The sequence below is a fragment of the Trachurus japonicus genome, chromosome 19 (genome assembly GCF_045865225.1).
Source record: "Trachurus japonicus isolate A0001 chromosome 19, Traja_1.0".
NCBI lineage: Eukaryota > Metazoa > Chordata > Actinopteri > Carangiformes > Carangidae > Trachurus > Trachurus japonicus.
In genome coordinates, this window is record NC_140925.1 from 8,184,243 (window position 1) to 8,197,856 (window position 13,614).

The 13,614-nt window shown below is 42.1% G+C and overlaps 1 protein-coding gene and 1 long non-coding RNA gene across 6 annotated transcripts in view; one reads left to right on the forward strand and one right to left on the reverse strand.

Moving 5' to 3' along the window:
• The window catches only part of pax2b (paired box 2b), a 30,061-nt gene extending 17,857 nt beyond the window's left edge, over positions 1-12,204 (reverse strand). For 2 of the 5 annotated variants that reach the window (XM_085761917.1, XM_085761918.1), the window contains exons 1-5: positions 11,475-11,660; positions 9,611-9,776; positions 8,952-9,149; positions 5,420-5,499; positions 5,217-5,336 (exon numbers count right to left, since the gene is read on the reverse strand). In XM_085761917.1, the coding sequence (XP_085618043.1) occupies positions 5,217-5,336; positions 5,420-5,499; positions 8,952-9,149; positions 9,611-9,776; positions 11,475-11,517 (607 nt within the window). In that variant the 5' untranslated portion in view covers positions 11,518-11,660. Of the gene's footprint in view, positions 1-5,216; positions 5,337-5,419; positions 5,500-8,951; positions 9,150-9,610; positions 9,777-11,474 lie in introns of all 5 variants that reach the window. The other 3 variants (XM_085761915.1, XM_085761914.1, XM_085761916.1) reach the window with 3 other exon arrangements.
• LOC146967330 (uncharacterized) overlaps positions 1-13,614 on the forward strand; it is an 86,994-nt gene that overhangs the window by 19,931 nt on the left and 53,449 nt on the right. The window lies entirely within an intron of this gene.

Sequence of the window (13,614 nt, forward strand, 5' to 3'; positions counted from 1 at the left end):
GAAGGAAAGGTCATCTGAACTGATTCAGAAGCTTCAAACTTAACCAAAACTGAATCAGAGCTCTGCAAGATCAGAAAGAAATTTTTGCCGAGATTTTTTGAAAGACACTGATGAATAATAACAACTTTTGTCAGACGAATCCTGGAGATTTGTGTTGTTTTTTTTTTGTTTTTTTTTGAATTTGTGCTCTAATTGGCAGCAAATGATGATATTTGATACTTTTATGCACTATGAGGGTATATGGGTTTGATCCTCTGTCAATTAAATTTCACCAAATGTCAAACCAGCACAGTCCGAATAAAGCAGAGTAGTTCAGCTTTTCAATGTGAAACTTTGGCAACATTAACTTAGATTTTTGTTCATTTAGTCGTTTTCACTGCTCTAAAGTGTCTACAAACACTTATCGTCACTGCAAGTCACATCCAGTATTTGGACATTTCAAATCTGCCCATTATGCAGCGGTGATACTAATCTTTGACCACAGTGGCTTTGTTGGTGCGTTACATGCTTGTCCCGCTCTGTGGTTGTTTATTGATCAGTGGAGTTGAGTGTATTCATCTTGACATCAGTCTGTATTAACACTCCGGTAACGAGGGAGCAGCCTCTATCAGATCAGATAACCAGCTCTATACAGCAGACTCCTCTCTGCGGGTTTGGCACCCAGAGGTCACGGCCCCCAGCAGGGGGGCTTCAGCCAACGCAGCCCCGGGTCTGGGAGCGAGTCTGAGCGACTGGCCACCAAACAAAAACAGAACAATTATCATGAATGAAAGTGCAGATTGAGCATGAAGAGTGGGTTTTTCTGAAAGTCGGACTCAGATAGAGGAAGAGAATGATTTCAAAATAAAAGTTCAGAACTCTTTCATGCAATGAAAATAGAGTTTTCTGAGTTCTTGTTAGAGGCATGAGGAGTTGAGCTGGCACCTTGAGGTCATGGAAGCCCCCCTCAGAGCAACGAGTCCCCCACCTCCCACCCACCCACTACTCTGCTCCTTGTTTAAATAACATGTCAACATACATACCGCTCTCGTTCCCTTAACACATTGTTATGTGTTTCACAATAATACACCTCCATAATTTCCCGCCTGATTCAATTCCTGGTTAAATGAAATCAAATTAAAACTCATTTGCATCAAATTGGATGAACTCAGCTGCATTTTGTTTTTCTAATTGAATGTTTTGATTATGTGAACTGGTAGAGATTAGAGGCAAAATTTAGTAGATGGATTTTAAAAGGTATGTATCGATTAATTGAAAATCGTAAAACCCTCCATCTATAGCCACTCAAGCACATGAACTTGCCTCTTTTCTGTATCAATGTTCATTGAATTTTGAGTATTTTGAATCAATTGACTGCAAAACATGGGTTTAATCCTAAAATTCACACATAAAATGTTAAACTGTGATGTTGCTGAGCTTTTAAAATCCTTTAAAAATCTAATTCAGAGGTTGCACTCAGGTGCTGACATTTCGCTGCTCTCGGTTCTTGTGTTTACTCTTCCTCTCCCCCAAAACAGATGCTGATACACAGAGCAGGGTGTGACGGCGGCTCGCTCCATCACTCATCTCCATCCACACACATCGGCTCAGTCCTCATGACGCTCAGCGATGAGAAATAATTAATTCAACAGCTACTGAAGCACAGAATCACATCCATTCTGACTGCCACCGGCTATTGTTGTTGGCTCTCGAAATATATGATGATCGTCTTATCATGAAATTTTCTCTCTTGGTATTTCTCTCATAAATCAAGAAAGAAAAGCCCGACACAAAAGCGAGAAAGCGTTCAGAATGGCTGAAATTAAGAATCATCTACAGGTCTGATAGCGCAATTTTGTGGCGGCGCTCTGAAAAGGGAACGTTGTGGTTATGACTTTGAAAAGGCCGGACACACTTCGTGGGCGCTGCATGTTCTCAACAGACCTCCAAGCTTTCTTGCTTGGGTCAATTCAGCTCTCTGTCACACACACATGCGTTCACTAATAACAAGAAGGTGAACAAAAACATCCATGAAAGCAGATTTGTACTTAAACATCAGATGCTATATGAAAGATTTTCATGTCGCCCCTCGGAGAAGCAGCTAAAGCTTCTCCCTTTGTCTTTTCTCAAGCCCAGTGTGTCAGAAGCAGTGTGAGGAGGGGGTGTTGGAGGGGGGTGGGGGGTGTTGGAGGAGTTGGGATGTAGGGGTGAGGCGGGTGGTGATGGGGGTACTTGGATGTTAATCTGTGAGGTAATAGCTTTTCTCCGCAGAATTGCAAATTCTAATATATGTCACGTTGTAAAACGCGCGGACAGCCGTGGTCACCAAAGACACCATCTCCTGGGGTCCCTCCCTCTCCCTCTCCCTCTTTCTTTCTCCCTCTCTCCCCCCACTCTGTCCATCTGCAACAATGGCTGCCAAGTGTAACATGCTACTTTTAATTTACAATAACACGTGACAATAGCAGATTAATGGCTCTTATGACACCTGTGTCCCTGAAGCTCCTCTTGCCGAGACCCAGTGTACATAACGTGTGTCACACTACATTATCTCTACATCCCTCCCGTAATGGGGGGACCTTTTTTTAAGGGCACTGCTGACTTGGAAACTTAGGAGCTGTCTGCCTGCTTGGCAGAGAGCCACAGCTTCTGCCTAAAACAAATACTCCGGGCTACACAGCCAATCCATTTCAGCGGGGCTTGTGTTGCACAGCACAGCACAGCCTCCCCTTCCCTAACCCTTCCCCTCCTTTCCGTCCCCCTCTTTCCTTCGCTCATTTTTGTTCATGTTTTCAGCCCTTGATAATGACTGCTTGTGCCATAATCATCATGAGGCTTACCAAGTTAAGTAGGGCTCAGGCAAGCTACTGTGCTGTGAGGAAATTTAATCCAAGCATTAACTGACTATAGACTACTGCCTACTGAGCGAAGCAAAATACATCTGAATAGCAAACAAGGCAACACTGAAACACTGACTTCATCTGAAAAGAATCCACATTGAAATGACCATAAAACGGCAACATAACATAAAACAATCATGTTTCTTTCTCCTAAACTAAGCATACTTTTTATGAAAAGGATTTCCCACATACTGAGCTTTTTACCTTATTTGGTTACAAAAGGACTACAAAAGCAGTTAGGTCGCACTAACAGCTTTCAGAAATATTTCTAAACAAGTGACTAATGAACTTATTTTCTAATATAAATGTTACAAAAATGCTTTAATGGAACTAAAGAAAGAAAGTCCCTTTTAACTAGGTGATGGCATTTGTGGTAAATATGGGATCTTTTGTGATTTTCTTTGAATAATTCATACCTCAAAACAATAATACACAACACCATATATGCCACAGATAATGACATCCTGGAGCTGGGGCCTAAATTTCAAAATAAGTACTCACTCTTTTCTTGATTTTTCCAACTTTACTTTTTCTTACGGTTGTAAAAAAAAAAAAGGGCCTCTAATTTGATAAAGTGAGTAAAGATTTCATTTTTAAATACTAAAACGTAAAGTAAGTCATGGTTGAAAGGCCTTAAACCCCCTATTGTACAATATCAGTAAGAGACTTAAATGGTGTGTGTATATATATATATATGATTCAGTTTCAGAGGACACTTCAACCTTTGAAATTCAGGTGTTTTGTTTGGCAATGTGCACTTTAAGAGAAGACAGCAGCAGGACAATGGTGTCTACAGGCGAACTTCATATGTAATATACTATTCTTACAAAGTGTGGCTCAGGGCGAGACATTGCTTTTGCAGCCGTGTGTGTGTGTGTGTGTGAGGCCAAGGCCTGGGGTTTATGTTTTGGAAAGATAAAGTATCCCTGACCCTGTGTTTCCAGGTAGGCACCAGCCGGCTGTTGAGAGAGTATATAAGAACCAAAGCCCCCCCATCCTCCCTCACCACTTCATCCTCAGTACAAGTCCTACCCTGACGCAAAGACACATACACGAGCACACACCACACCACCATCCACACACACACACAGCTTCCCTCTCTTTCATCGTACATACCGGCTGAGCACCTAAATCACAGAAATGGCAGCACATCAGGGGAATCATTTGAGACTGAATAGCCATAGAAACATGGCGCTGTCACCTGGGAGACCTCCACAAAACAGGCCAGCTCTCCTCCTCACGCACACATACCTTAGTCCTCTCCATGCCCTTTAATACCTCTTTGCCCTTCAGTAGCAATCTGCATAGAAATGTGTGCATTCTATCACTCAGTGACTAGACATTACACCCTGGCTAATATGAGAGGTCCTCGAACGACTGAAAATGAACCCTTGAAAATACCAGACGTTTGCATTATGCCTCCGCGATTGCATCTCTTACAGGGAAAGACTTGATTATGTCATTTGCCATGTCCACGTCATGCTGGTTTTTATATCTTTGCCAGGAAATCTACCTCTGACAGGTCATTAGTCATCCCTCCCTCCCCGCACGCACATAAAACATCAATTCCACTCAATATCCCGCAAACCCCCGTGCTTCTCAACAAAACGCCAGAACAAAGAAGACGCTATGTAAACGGCTGCCGTGCTCTGATTAGCTCTCATTCCGGAGCACTGCAGAAATAAGGCACTCATTCCCCACCCTGTTTGAGATAACTGCCCCTTTTCAGCAGCCACATCATCCCTCCGTACTCATACACGCCTCGTAACACGAGTGCATCTGTTTAGCTATTCTCATCAGCTACTTATGTAGTGACATTAAGGAAGCCTATTGCTTACAGAACCAATAATCTATATCGCCTCAGGCCCCCTTATATCCACTAACCTACTACTTCGGCAGCAGCAGCAGCAGCAGCAGAAGTGGAGCCACTTTTGTTGAGGAGAAAGAAAAGAAAAAAAAAAAAGAAGCCCCTCCACAGAGCTGTAGCGGCTTTCTTGACTGACCTGGGTGGTTGGCTACATCATCTTGACATGTAATTATCTAAAGCCCTTTAATCACTTCCATAAAGATTAATTGCAGGAGACAACAGCGGAGGTCGTGTCTTCAAATCAAAAGACTCCTTGGCAGATTGACACGGCGGTGTAACAGAGTTCAGACTTAGGTGTTTTATAAGGGTCATCTACTGGAACTGAAGCAGCTTTTAATGCCGTAATTGCAAGTTCAGCAAAGTGGGTTTTATAGCATAAAGCTTCTTTTTTTTTTCTTTTTTTTGCTAGGATTTTAGGTATTTTCTGCATGCTAATCTTAAACTGAAGCAGTGTTATTTTTTCTCCTTACCTTCATCTCTTTTCCTCTTTTCACCATTGGATCGTGGAATACCCAGAATCCCATTGATGGAGTAGGATCCCGCAGGGTCATTGGAGGCGCTGGTTACAGGCGGAGATGTTGTGCTTGGTACTGGAAACCAAAGAATTAACAATTAACAACCAGCTCGAGTTTTACAGTGAATACATGCTGTTATACTGTATAAATGCTGTTACCTATAGTATGGCCTGGCGTTGACAGGGATGTCCCATCAGGGGATGGATGGAAAGGCTGCTGGACTTTTGTTCGGATGATCCTGTATAGGGGAACAGAGGAAACTCAGATGTCACTGCTGCTTTTCTGTGACCAGTTTCTCCTCCTGGACACGTCTGATCTGCCCTATAATCTGGAGCGTATAGCGTCCGCTCGCAGCAGCAGCAGCAGCTACTATGGAGATATTGTGTGATTAAGATATCAAAACGCAACTCATACGCAAGACGGGGATCCGGTCAGTGGTTCTACCTTAAAGGTGAGGTCTGGAGAAAAGTCTTCATTGCACTTTTGGTCTGAGTGATCTTGCAAACAAAGCATGAAATCACATCAATTCACCTCAATGATCAGCTTCACTGACTCTACCTGGCCCACACTAATCAGCACCCCCCTCCCCACCACTCTCCCTCTCTTTCTCTCCCAGCCCCAACCGTGGGAGAAGGGGAGGGGAGAGGAGGGGAGGGGGGGTTTCACCGGGGGCCGATCACAGCCCTTATAGTAGCCCCTTTTGCTTCCCAGATCAAACATCTCTGTAGAACCAGCGGCCCCCATGTGCCAATGCGGATGAGGTTGTATTGATCGGGGCTTGGGGAGAAAAAGTTGGGGATTAGTCACACGGGCAAACAGATGCAAATAGAAAGCTATAAATTATATGTGACAGGAAAGCAATAGTTCCTTATTGCCTTGCACAAGCTTACGCCAGCATTAGATTCCTTTAATCTGAATGGCACTTGGGGAGAAAGGGAGCTGTCACAATAATTTGTAAACTTTAAAACTATTCATCACGAACGCCACGAGAGCTATTTTAGAGCACAAGAAAAAAAGAGGCTGAGGACCATAGAGGCTTTTAGGGTTGATTTCTTTACACAGGTCAGATTTTTACTCATTTGTTTTTTGCAATTTTGTTTTTATTTCCATGATAGGAAAAGACTTGCCTGCTGAGATAAAACTACACAGTACTTAGCTACAATTTTAAACCAGAGCTATACAGTACTCCTCCCCCTCTTAGTTGTGTCCTCCATATTATTCAGACACACATCAGATGATCTGGATATTGATGGTGCCAGAAGGCTTCAGACTGAGGAATAAATCCAACACTGTCACAACACACACAAAAAAAGATAGCACTCCCCTTGGAGGCAAAGCTGCCAAACAACAAGCTTTTCCAGAGAGTGCATATTGATGTTTTAATTTTTTTCACTTCTCGCCCATAACAGTTATTCGACCCCTTGACTTGTGTGTGCTACATAAATTCAAAGACTTTATTTGGTATCCATGTTCTTGATATTGAATAAGCAATTTGGGAGAATGAATTAATGGCCTGGCTGTTGCTGAAAATCCCCTGAAGAAATATTAAAATTGCTTTACTTCTGAATCAATAATATCGAGCACCATTGAGGACCCGTTTCTTTTTTTTTTCTTTCTTTCTTTCTTTTTTTTATGTCTAGCAGCAGCAGCAGCAGCAGCAGCAGGGTAGCGTTACTTGTTGGTGGTGGTGGCCCTGACGTGTAGTACAACACTATCTCTGTAGCATTTAATAATGCATGCAGGGGAAAGGTGTTTAAATAGAGCATCCTCTTTTGTCAACAGTCCTGAGGTCAGACTGTCTGCCACAGAAACCCACGACTGGCCCCAGTCAGAACCAGCCAACTGGAAAAGACTTTGGCTCCAGTCTTTAGTGGGAAAGCCTCGCATGAACTTCTGGTGTCATTTTTTTTTTTTTTAACACAAACTCACCTCCTCTTTTTCTTTTTTTTGAATAATACAAAATAGCCTCAGATCATCTGTAGCAAAGTCTGCTATAGTGATCGAACCACTAAGGATGTTTTCATTGATTTTTCTTTTTTCTCCCCCCGCGAACTTCTTCTCCTTTAGGAATCCAAACATGTATTGAAATATTTACCTCCAGCTAAATCAAAACAAATGCTTGTGTGTGTCGTCTCATTTGTGTCTGTGTGTGTGTGTGTATGCTCCACTGAATGTGTGTGGTGCTACACTACAGAGCACCACAATGAAATCTCTCAATTCTTCTGCTATTAAAAAAAGAAAAAGAAGAAGGGAAAAAAAAAGAAATATTCAGCATTAAGCCATAATAGAAATTCAAAGTAGCTCTCATTTGGCTGATAGAATTACAGCTCTTTGTGTTCACAATTTAATTTCCCACATAAACAAAGACACATAAGGCTTCCCCCCTCGGTCCAAAATAGAAAGCTTTAATTGGAATTGAAAAAACTTTATAGGGCTCTTTTAATGATATTAATGTACATTTTGAATTTATCACATACATGTGTCTGAGCCTCCTTAAATGGGGCTTTTTAAGCAGCCACGAAGCATGAAATGAATTTTCTTCAGCCTTTTCTCTATTTAAAAGATGTCTTGTGTGGAGCTGTCCATGCTCTCCCATCAGCTCATTAAAATGTAATGCTGATGCTGGCTCTATGGAACAGTGCCTCTTAACCAAAGTTCATCACCAGGGATCTCTGGTGGGGGTGAGGAGGGGGTAAGATGATGGTGGGGGTGTCCTGGGTCCTGCTGTAGCTGCCACTCTGGAGCCTTTATGCTGTTTATGACTTTCTTTAAGAAAACTGAAGGTTTGTACAGTAGCATTACTATAGAGGTGATTAGATATTAACCTGGTGGGTCGTCATATAAACTCTATATCAGCGTTTCAGTGCCACAACAAGGCAAATTAGATTTTTCACTTTTATGAATCATGACTATTTAATTACAGCAAGATAGCACCTCTACTTTCAATGCAAGGAATTAAATTGGGAGCTTAAGTAATAAATAGAAAGTGATTTTTTAAAGCCTCCTACAATAGAAAGCCTTTTTGAAATGTACAACCTTATTTTCACGTGATGCAATATTTTTCAAATTGCATCCGACATCTTTTCCCACCCAGTGACCCTTTTTCAAAGCATTTCTTCAACATAAAATCTCACACAGAATCCAGTGTTTCTCTCTCTCTGTGTGAGTGTGAGTGTGTGTGTGTGTGCAGCTCCAGCAGCAGCAGCAGCAGCTCCAGCTCCACCACATTAGATGTGCTAAAGAAAATTGGCCTGCTTTATAGCGCCACGGGATCTGGTCACCGAATATTGATCGGTTTTCATCTCGACAGATTCACTCAGTCCTGGATGTACTGCTGATTGTTGAGGGAGTTTGGTCTGAAAGATTGAATTGCACCTCTGAGACCGCGGGCAGGCAGGCAGGCAGGCAGGCAGCCTCGGCGTGCCGGCCAGCACAAAGTTGGTCAAACAGTATTCAGCTGTGGGTGGGTGGTGGTGGTGGTTGGTGCGCGCTCACCACAGATATACACTGTGATGAATGATTTTCAATTTGCGCTCTGCCGGCGCTCTTCATTAGAGTGTTTACATCCCGCTGCCTGTTGTTTAATCCAACACAATTTACACAGAGAGAGAGGAGGGGGGGGGGGGGGTCTGAATATCCACATTTAGTGTAGGATATTCCCCCGGTCCTATTGAAACTCTTGTCTCCTACCTGTTAATTGATGAGACGCTGGGAACAGTGTCGTTGTCGCAGATGCCCTCTGCCAGCAGTCTGTCTCTGATCTCCCAGGCGAACATGGTTGGATTTTGTCTCTTGTAGTCTGCGATTTTTTCCACGACCTTCGGCGTGGCCACTTTAGGTTTAGACCCTCCAATCACCCCTGGTTTGATGCTGCCAGTCTCGTAGTATCTGCAGAAGTAATAATAATCCCCCCCACAATCAGGCCGCTGCTGATGCTTTTTAGCAATAGACATAATAACGCTGCCGGCTGCTTCCATCACAAATCAGCGTTTAATATTGTTTCAGGCTCATTGATGGATGGATTAAAAGCTTTGGAGTTTCTAAGAACTATATGAGAAAGTGTCTAAAGGTCAAACTTTCCTTTAACAAAACAACAACATGAGGGTTTTTAAACATTAATAGCGCCTTATAATAAACACAACTTCATTGGTGCATGCGTTAATGCATTAATACAGGAAACGTCATGCTCATTACGCACCACAAGAAAACCCACTGACCTCCTATACTAAAAAAATATGGTGAATAAAATAAAAATAAATAACAACCTGGGTTGTGGAGGTCCAGCCCTCTGTTTGTCCGCCTCCTCTGAGAGTGCAGTCCACCAGGCTGGACCTCCGGGGCTCACGTACCTGCCCAGGATCTTGCTGACGCAGCCGTGGCTGACCCGCAGCTGTCTGGAGATGTCGCAGGGCCGGACTCCCTGGTGGGCCAGCTCCACTATCCGCTGCCTCACCACGTCCGGGAGGGGTCTGCCGTTCACAAACACCCCGCCGAGCTGGTTCACACCTCCGTGCCCTACGTGGGACACAACAGCAGCACACACACAACCGTAACATTACATAAGGTTGTAAGAGGGAGCGAAGCAGGTGGATGTTTTTTTTTTATTTGTTTAGTGAAGACTAAAACCAGGGAGACCAGCCCATAATAGCCTATAACATGGCTGCAGGTCACTTTCACTCCACTTCTCTCTCAGCAGGTGGATTTAAATGTATTTACTATGATAAGGAGAAGTCTTTAAAATTCATAACGTTAATTTTAAATCAGTAATTTTTCATCAAAATTACTATATTTTTTATTTATTTTACATTTTAATCTGATTAGGTTGTTACAGTAATTCGCTTCATTGAGGTGTCTCACTTTTCCGTCTTTTCACAGTTACCTGAATACACCACAATAACCATGTTATATTAATATTTGCCAATTATCAGTCATTATTAAAAATAATTGATGGGAAGAAAAAGTGGATTTTATTATTGGGAGATTTGAAAAAGACAGATTAGAGATGATCACAACACAACATATCCCCATGCATGAGCATGTTTTTTTTAATATTTATATATATTATATATTTCTGAATGAAACAAAAATGGGCCTTGTAGTAAAAGGTTCTTATTTATATGATTTCCTCCTTGTTTGCTGGTCTTTGTTTTTTTTAATTTAATTTTCTCCCCTTGTGTTTAAAACAAGGTCATTTATGATCAACTTTAACTTTACAAATTAAGATAAATTGCAATAATGTCATTGTAATAATTAAATGGATTAACACAGACAGTTGCATCGACCTGCTGACCAGCTATTTAGCAGGATATACATTTTTATTTTTTCGTGATAGCCAGCAGCCTGTGCGTTAAATCCTGCCTGTGTCATTACTACAATTTCATCTCTAGTAATAATTTCTTATTTTAAAATATGAATTTTATTGAGTCTGGAGAAGCCCATGCTCTTCAAAGTTTCTCCCAGTGAAAACACAGACTTGATATTTCCTCAGCAGCTCCTCGGCTCATGTTTGGTATTGAGTTGCCACCTGCTTCTTTTCACCTGCTCGGTAATTTTAAATAATTGAAGGAGCTTTGATCACTCATATTACATATTATTTTCTAAAAGAAGAAGAGGTCATCAATAATTCACTCCCACCCACCACATAACAAGTAAACCACACTGCACGAGGACTTCAGTGAGACTCGTGGGGTTCTCTTGTTGTTATTTGGATAATTTGAATAATAGATGTGTAACTAATGTGTCCTGACTTATTAGGCCTGAACACACACACACACACATCCACACACAGCGCGGGAAGCTGCAGGGTGATAACACGTGTAAATGACTGAGTACCTGCTCACGCATGTTCTTTTGTTTACTATGACAACTTTTAATTTCTGCTGGTCACTGCAGCTCTGCCTGCAGGAGTGTTGTTCTATTTTAAATACATTTTAACACTATGTTTGGACTGAAATCACAACTACAGAAGGTGTGAAACATGAGAATATGTGGCTGCCTGACATTGCTGTTTGCTTGCATGTCACTTTATTAGTCTGTTTTCTTCAAATCCGCAAAAATGCAGATTCAACACATGCAAAATAAAAATAATCTGTGCTCCATGCTGCAGGCCTTTTCCTCTTATGCACGATTAATGCTTAGCTACATTTCTACCCGCATACATGTTAAAAAAAAAAAAAGCTGCAGTGGCTGTGTAACTCAGGTTGTGCTACTTACGGTGCATCGCTGTGAAGGGGTCTGCTTTGCAGTGAATATCCATTGGATAGCAAAGGAAAGACAGATAATCAACTGAAGTCGCCGTTTCGCCTTCCTGTCGAGGATGAAAACGTGAAGAAAAAAAAGGTGCTTCTACTAAACGGAGGTGACTTGGCTCGTCCCCCTCCACCTCCCGCTTCGTCAACAAACGATCTGATGGCAACAACTTCTTCTGCTTCTGCTTCTTCTCCCCCCCTGCTCCAAAAAAAGTTACCGTTCTCGTCTTGTGGTGTTTTTTTTTGTTTAACAGTCCGGTCCGGGAGCGGAGGTCTGGCAGCAGGTGCGCAGCGGCATGACCGGAGGATTGTTTCAGCAACAACACACAGCTCGTGTTTTCAGTTTTGTCGGTGTTTCTCGGAGCCCCCGCGGGGCTGTGACCGGAGGAAGAATAATTTCTCAGCAGCGACAACACACAACACACTTGGTTTTTGTTTTGGCTGTTTTTGTTCTTTTTTTCTTTCTTTCTTTACGAACGAAATGTAACGTTCAAGGTCCAGCGTGCAGCATTCAGGGCCCCGGTATCTCCTCAGTCCTGGTGGCCTGGATGGATTCACGCGTCAACACGGCATGCGGGATAAAAACGCGCGCGCACACCACCACCACCACACATACACACACATACACACACCACGCGTCGGGTTTGTCTTTTTTCGCGCAGGATGCGTTAGGCTGGATCTTTGGGGCTGGGAATGAAGCCTCTCTCTGTGTCTGTGGTTCTAAAAGCTGCAACCCTCCCCTCCTCTCTCTCTCTCTCTCTTTCCCCTCTCTCTCTCTTTCTCTCTCCCCCCTCACCTCCCCTCTGCAGACCCCCCCCCCCCCTTTTACTTATATGGATGACTTGTCAGACAAAGGCAATAGATGCCAACACTTTGTGATTCGCCAACGCAAAAAAACCGGGGGTCCAAATGAGGAGGTCTCTAGGTCTGACACACCGGCAGGAAGGGGAGGGAGATAAATAAAGGAATGGATTCGGAGTTGCAAATATCAGAGTTTTTACTAGACATTATAACAGCTGTGAATTATATACTCACTTACTGGAAGTTTTCAATCAATGAAATAGAGATTATTTTTAAATTTGTGTTGCTTTCTGATCTTTTTCCCTCTATCACGCGGACTAACAGCCTGTCTCTCTCTGGGAATAATATACAGGATGTCTACTGTATGTGTGGTCAGGTCTCCTCACAACCCGGATTTAGCTCCATCCTACTTTGAATTTTTTTTTTTTCCTTTTATTTCATTTTTTTTCTGTCCTTATGTCCACACTGGAACGCAAGTAGGCCTAAATGAATTTGTTTACACTATTTAATTGTGAAGGAGAGGATGCTGAAGTGGTCATTTGTATATTATTATGCAGATATAGGCTATACTGACCTTTTTCTTTACACTTGCCTGATGGTGCGATGGTTCAAACCCAAACTGGGAGCTGTGGTGGTGGTTGCTGGTGGTCGGAGGTGAAACTGATCTGCACTCAGCAGCAGCAGCAGCAGCAGCAGTGCCCCTGAGCCTCTGTAGATGGCGCTGTATAGTTTCTCAAATGTAAAGGTGCTGTCATAGCCCCCCACCTCCCCAACCCCCCCTTAAAAAAAAGTCAAACTTGAGGTGCCTGTGATCAAACTGAGAAGTAAATATATTCCTCTGCAACAATTACCCATAAAATGCATGTGAGATACTGCATGGAATTTATCACCTACATGCAATGGAAAGTGAATGGAAAGTGAAACTAACCGGTGATGGAGACAAGTGAAAGTCAAGATTCTGGATAGGCCAACTACTATTCTATTAAAAAAAAATAAAAGAAAAAAAACCCTCTAAAAATCATAATAGACGAATTATGAAATAATTATAATTTGACAAAAAATTGGAGAATTGGAGCACTTTTCTTAAAGTTACAAAGTGTAAAAGTGTAGGGAAAAATACTTAAGCAATAATAACAAAAGCAAATGTGGATATAGGCTAGATAGAAATATTTGAATAAAAGTCACTAAATTGTAGTAAATACATCTCAATATAATAATAATGATAATAATAATGACAATAATAATAATAATACATTTCAAAAAAATTAAATACATTCATAATTTCCCCTTGTTTTTATTGAATG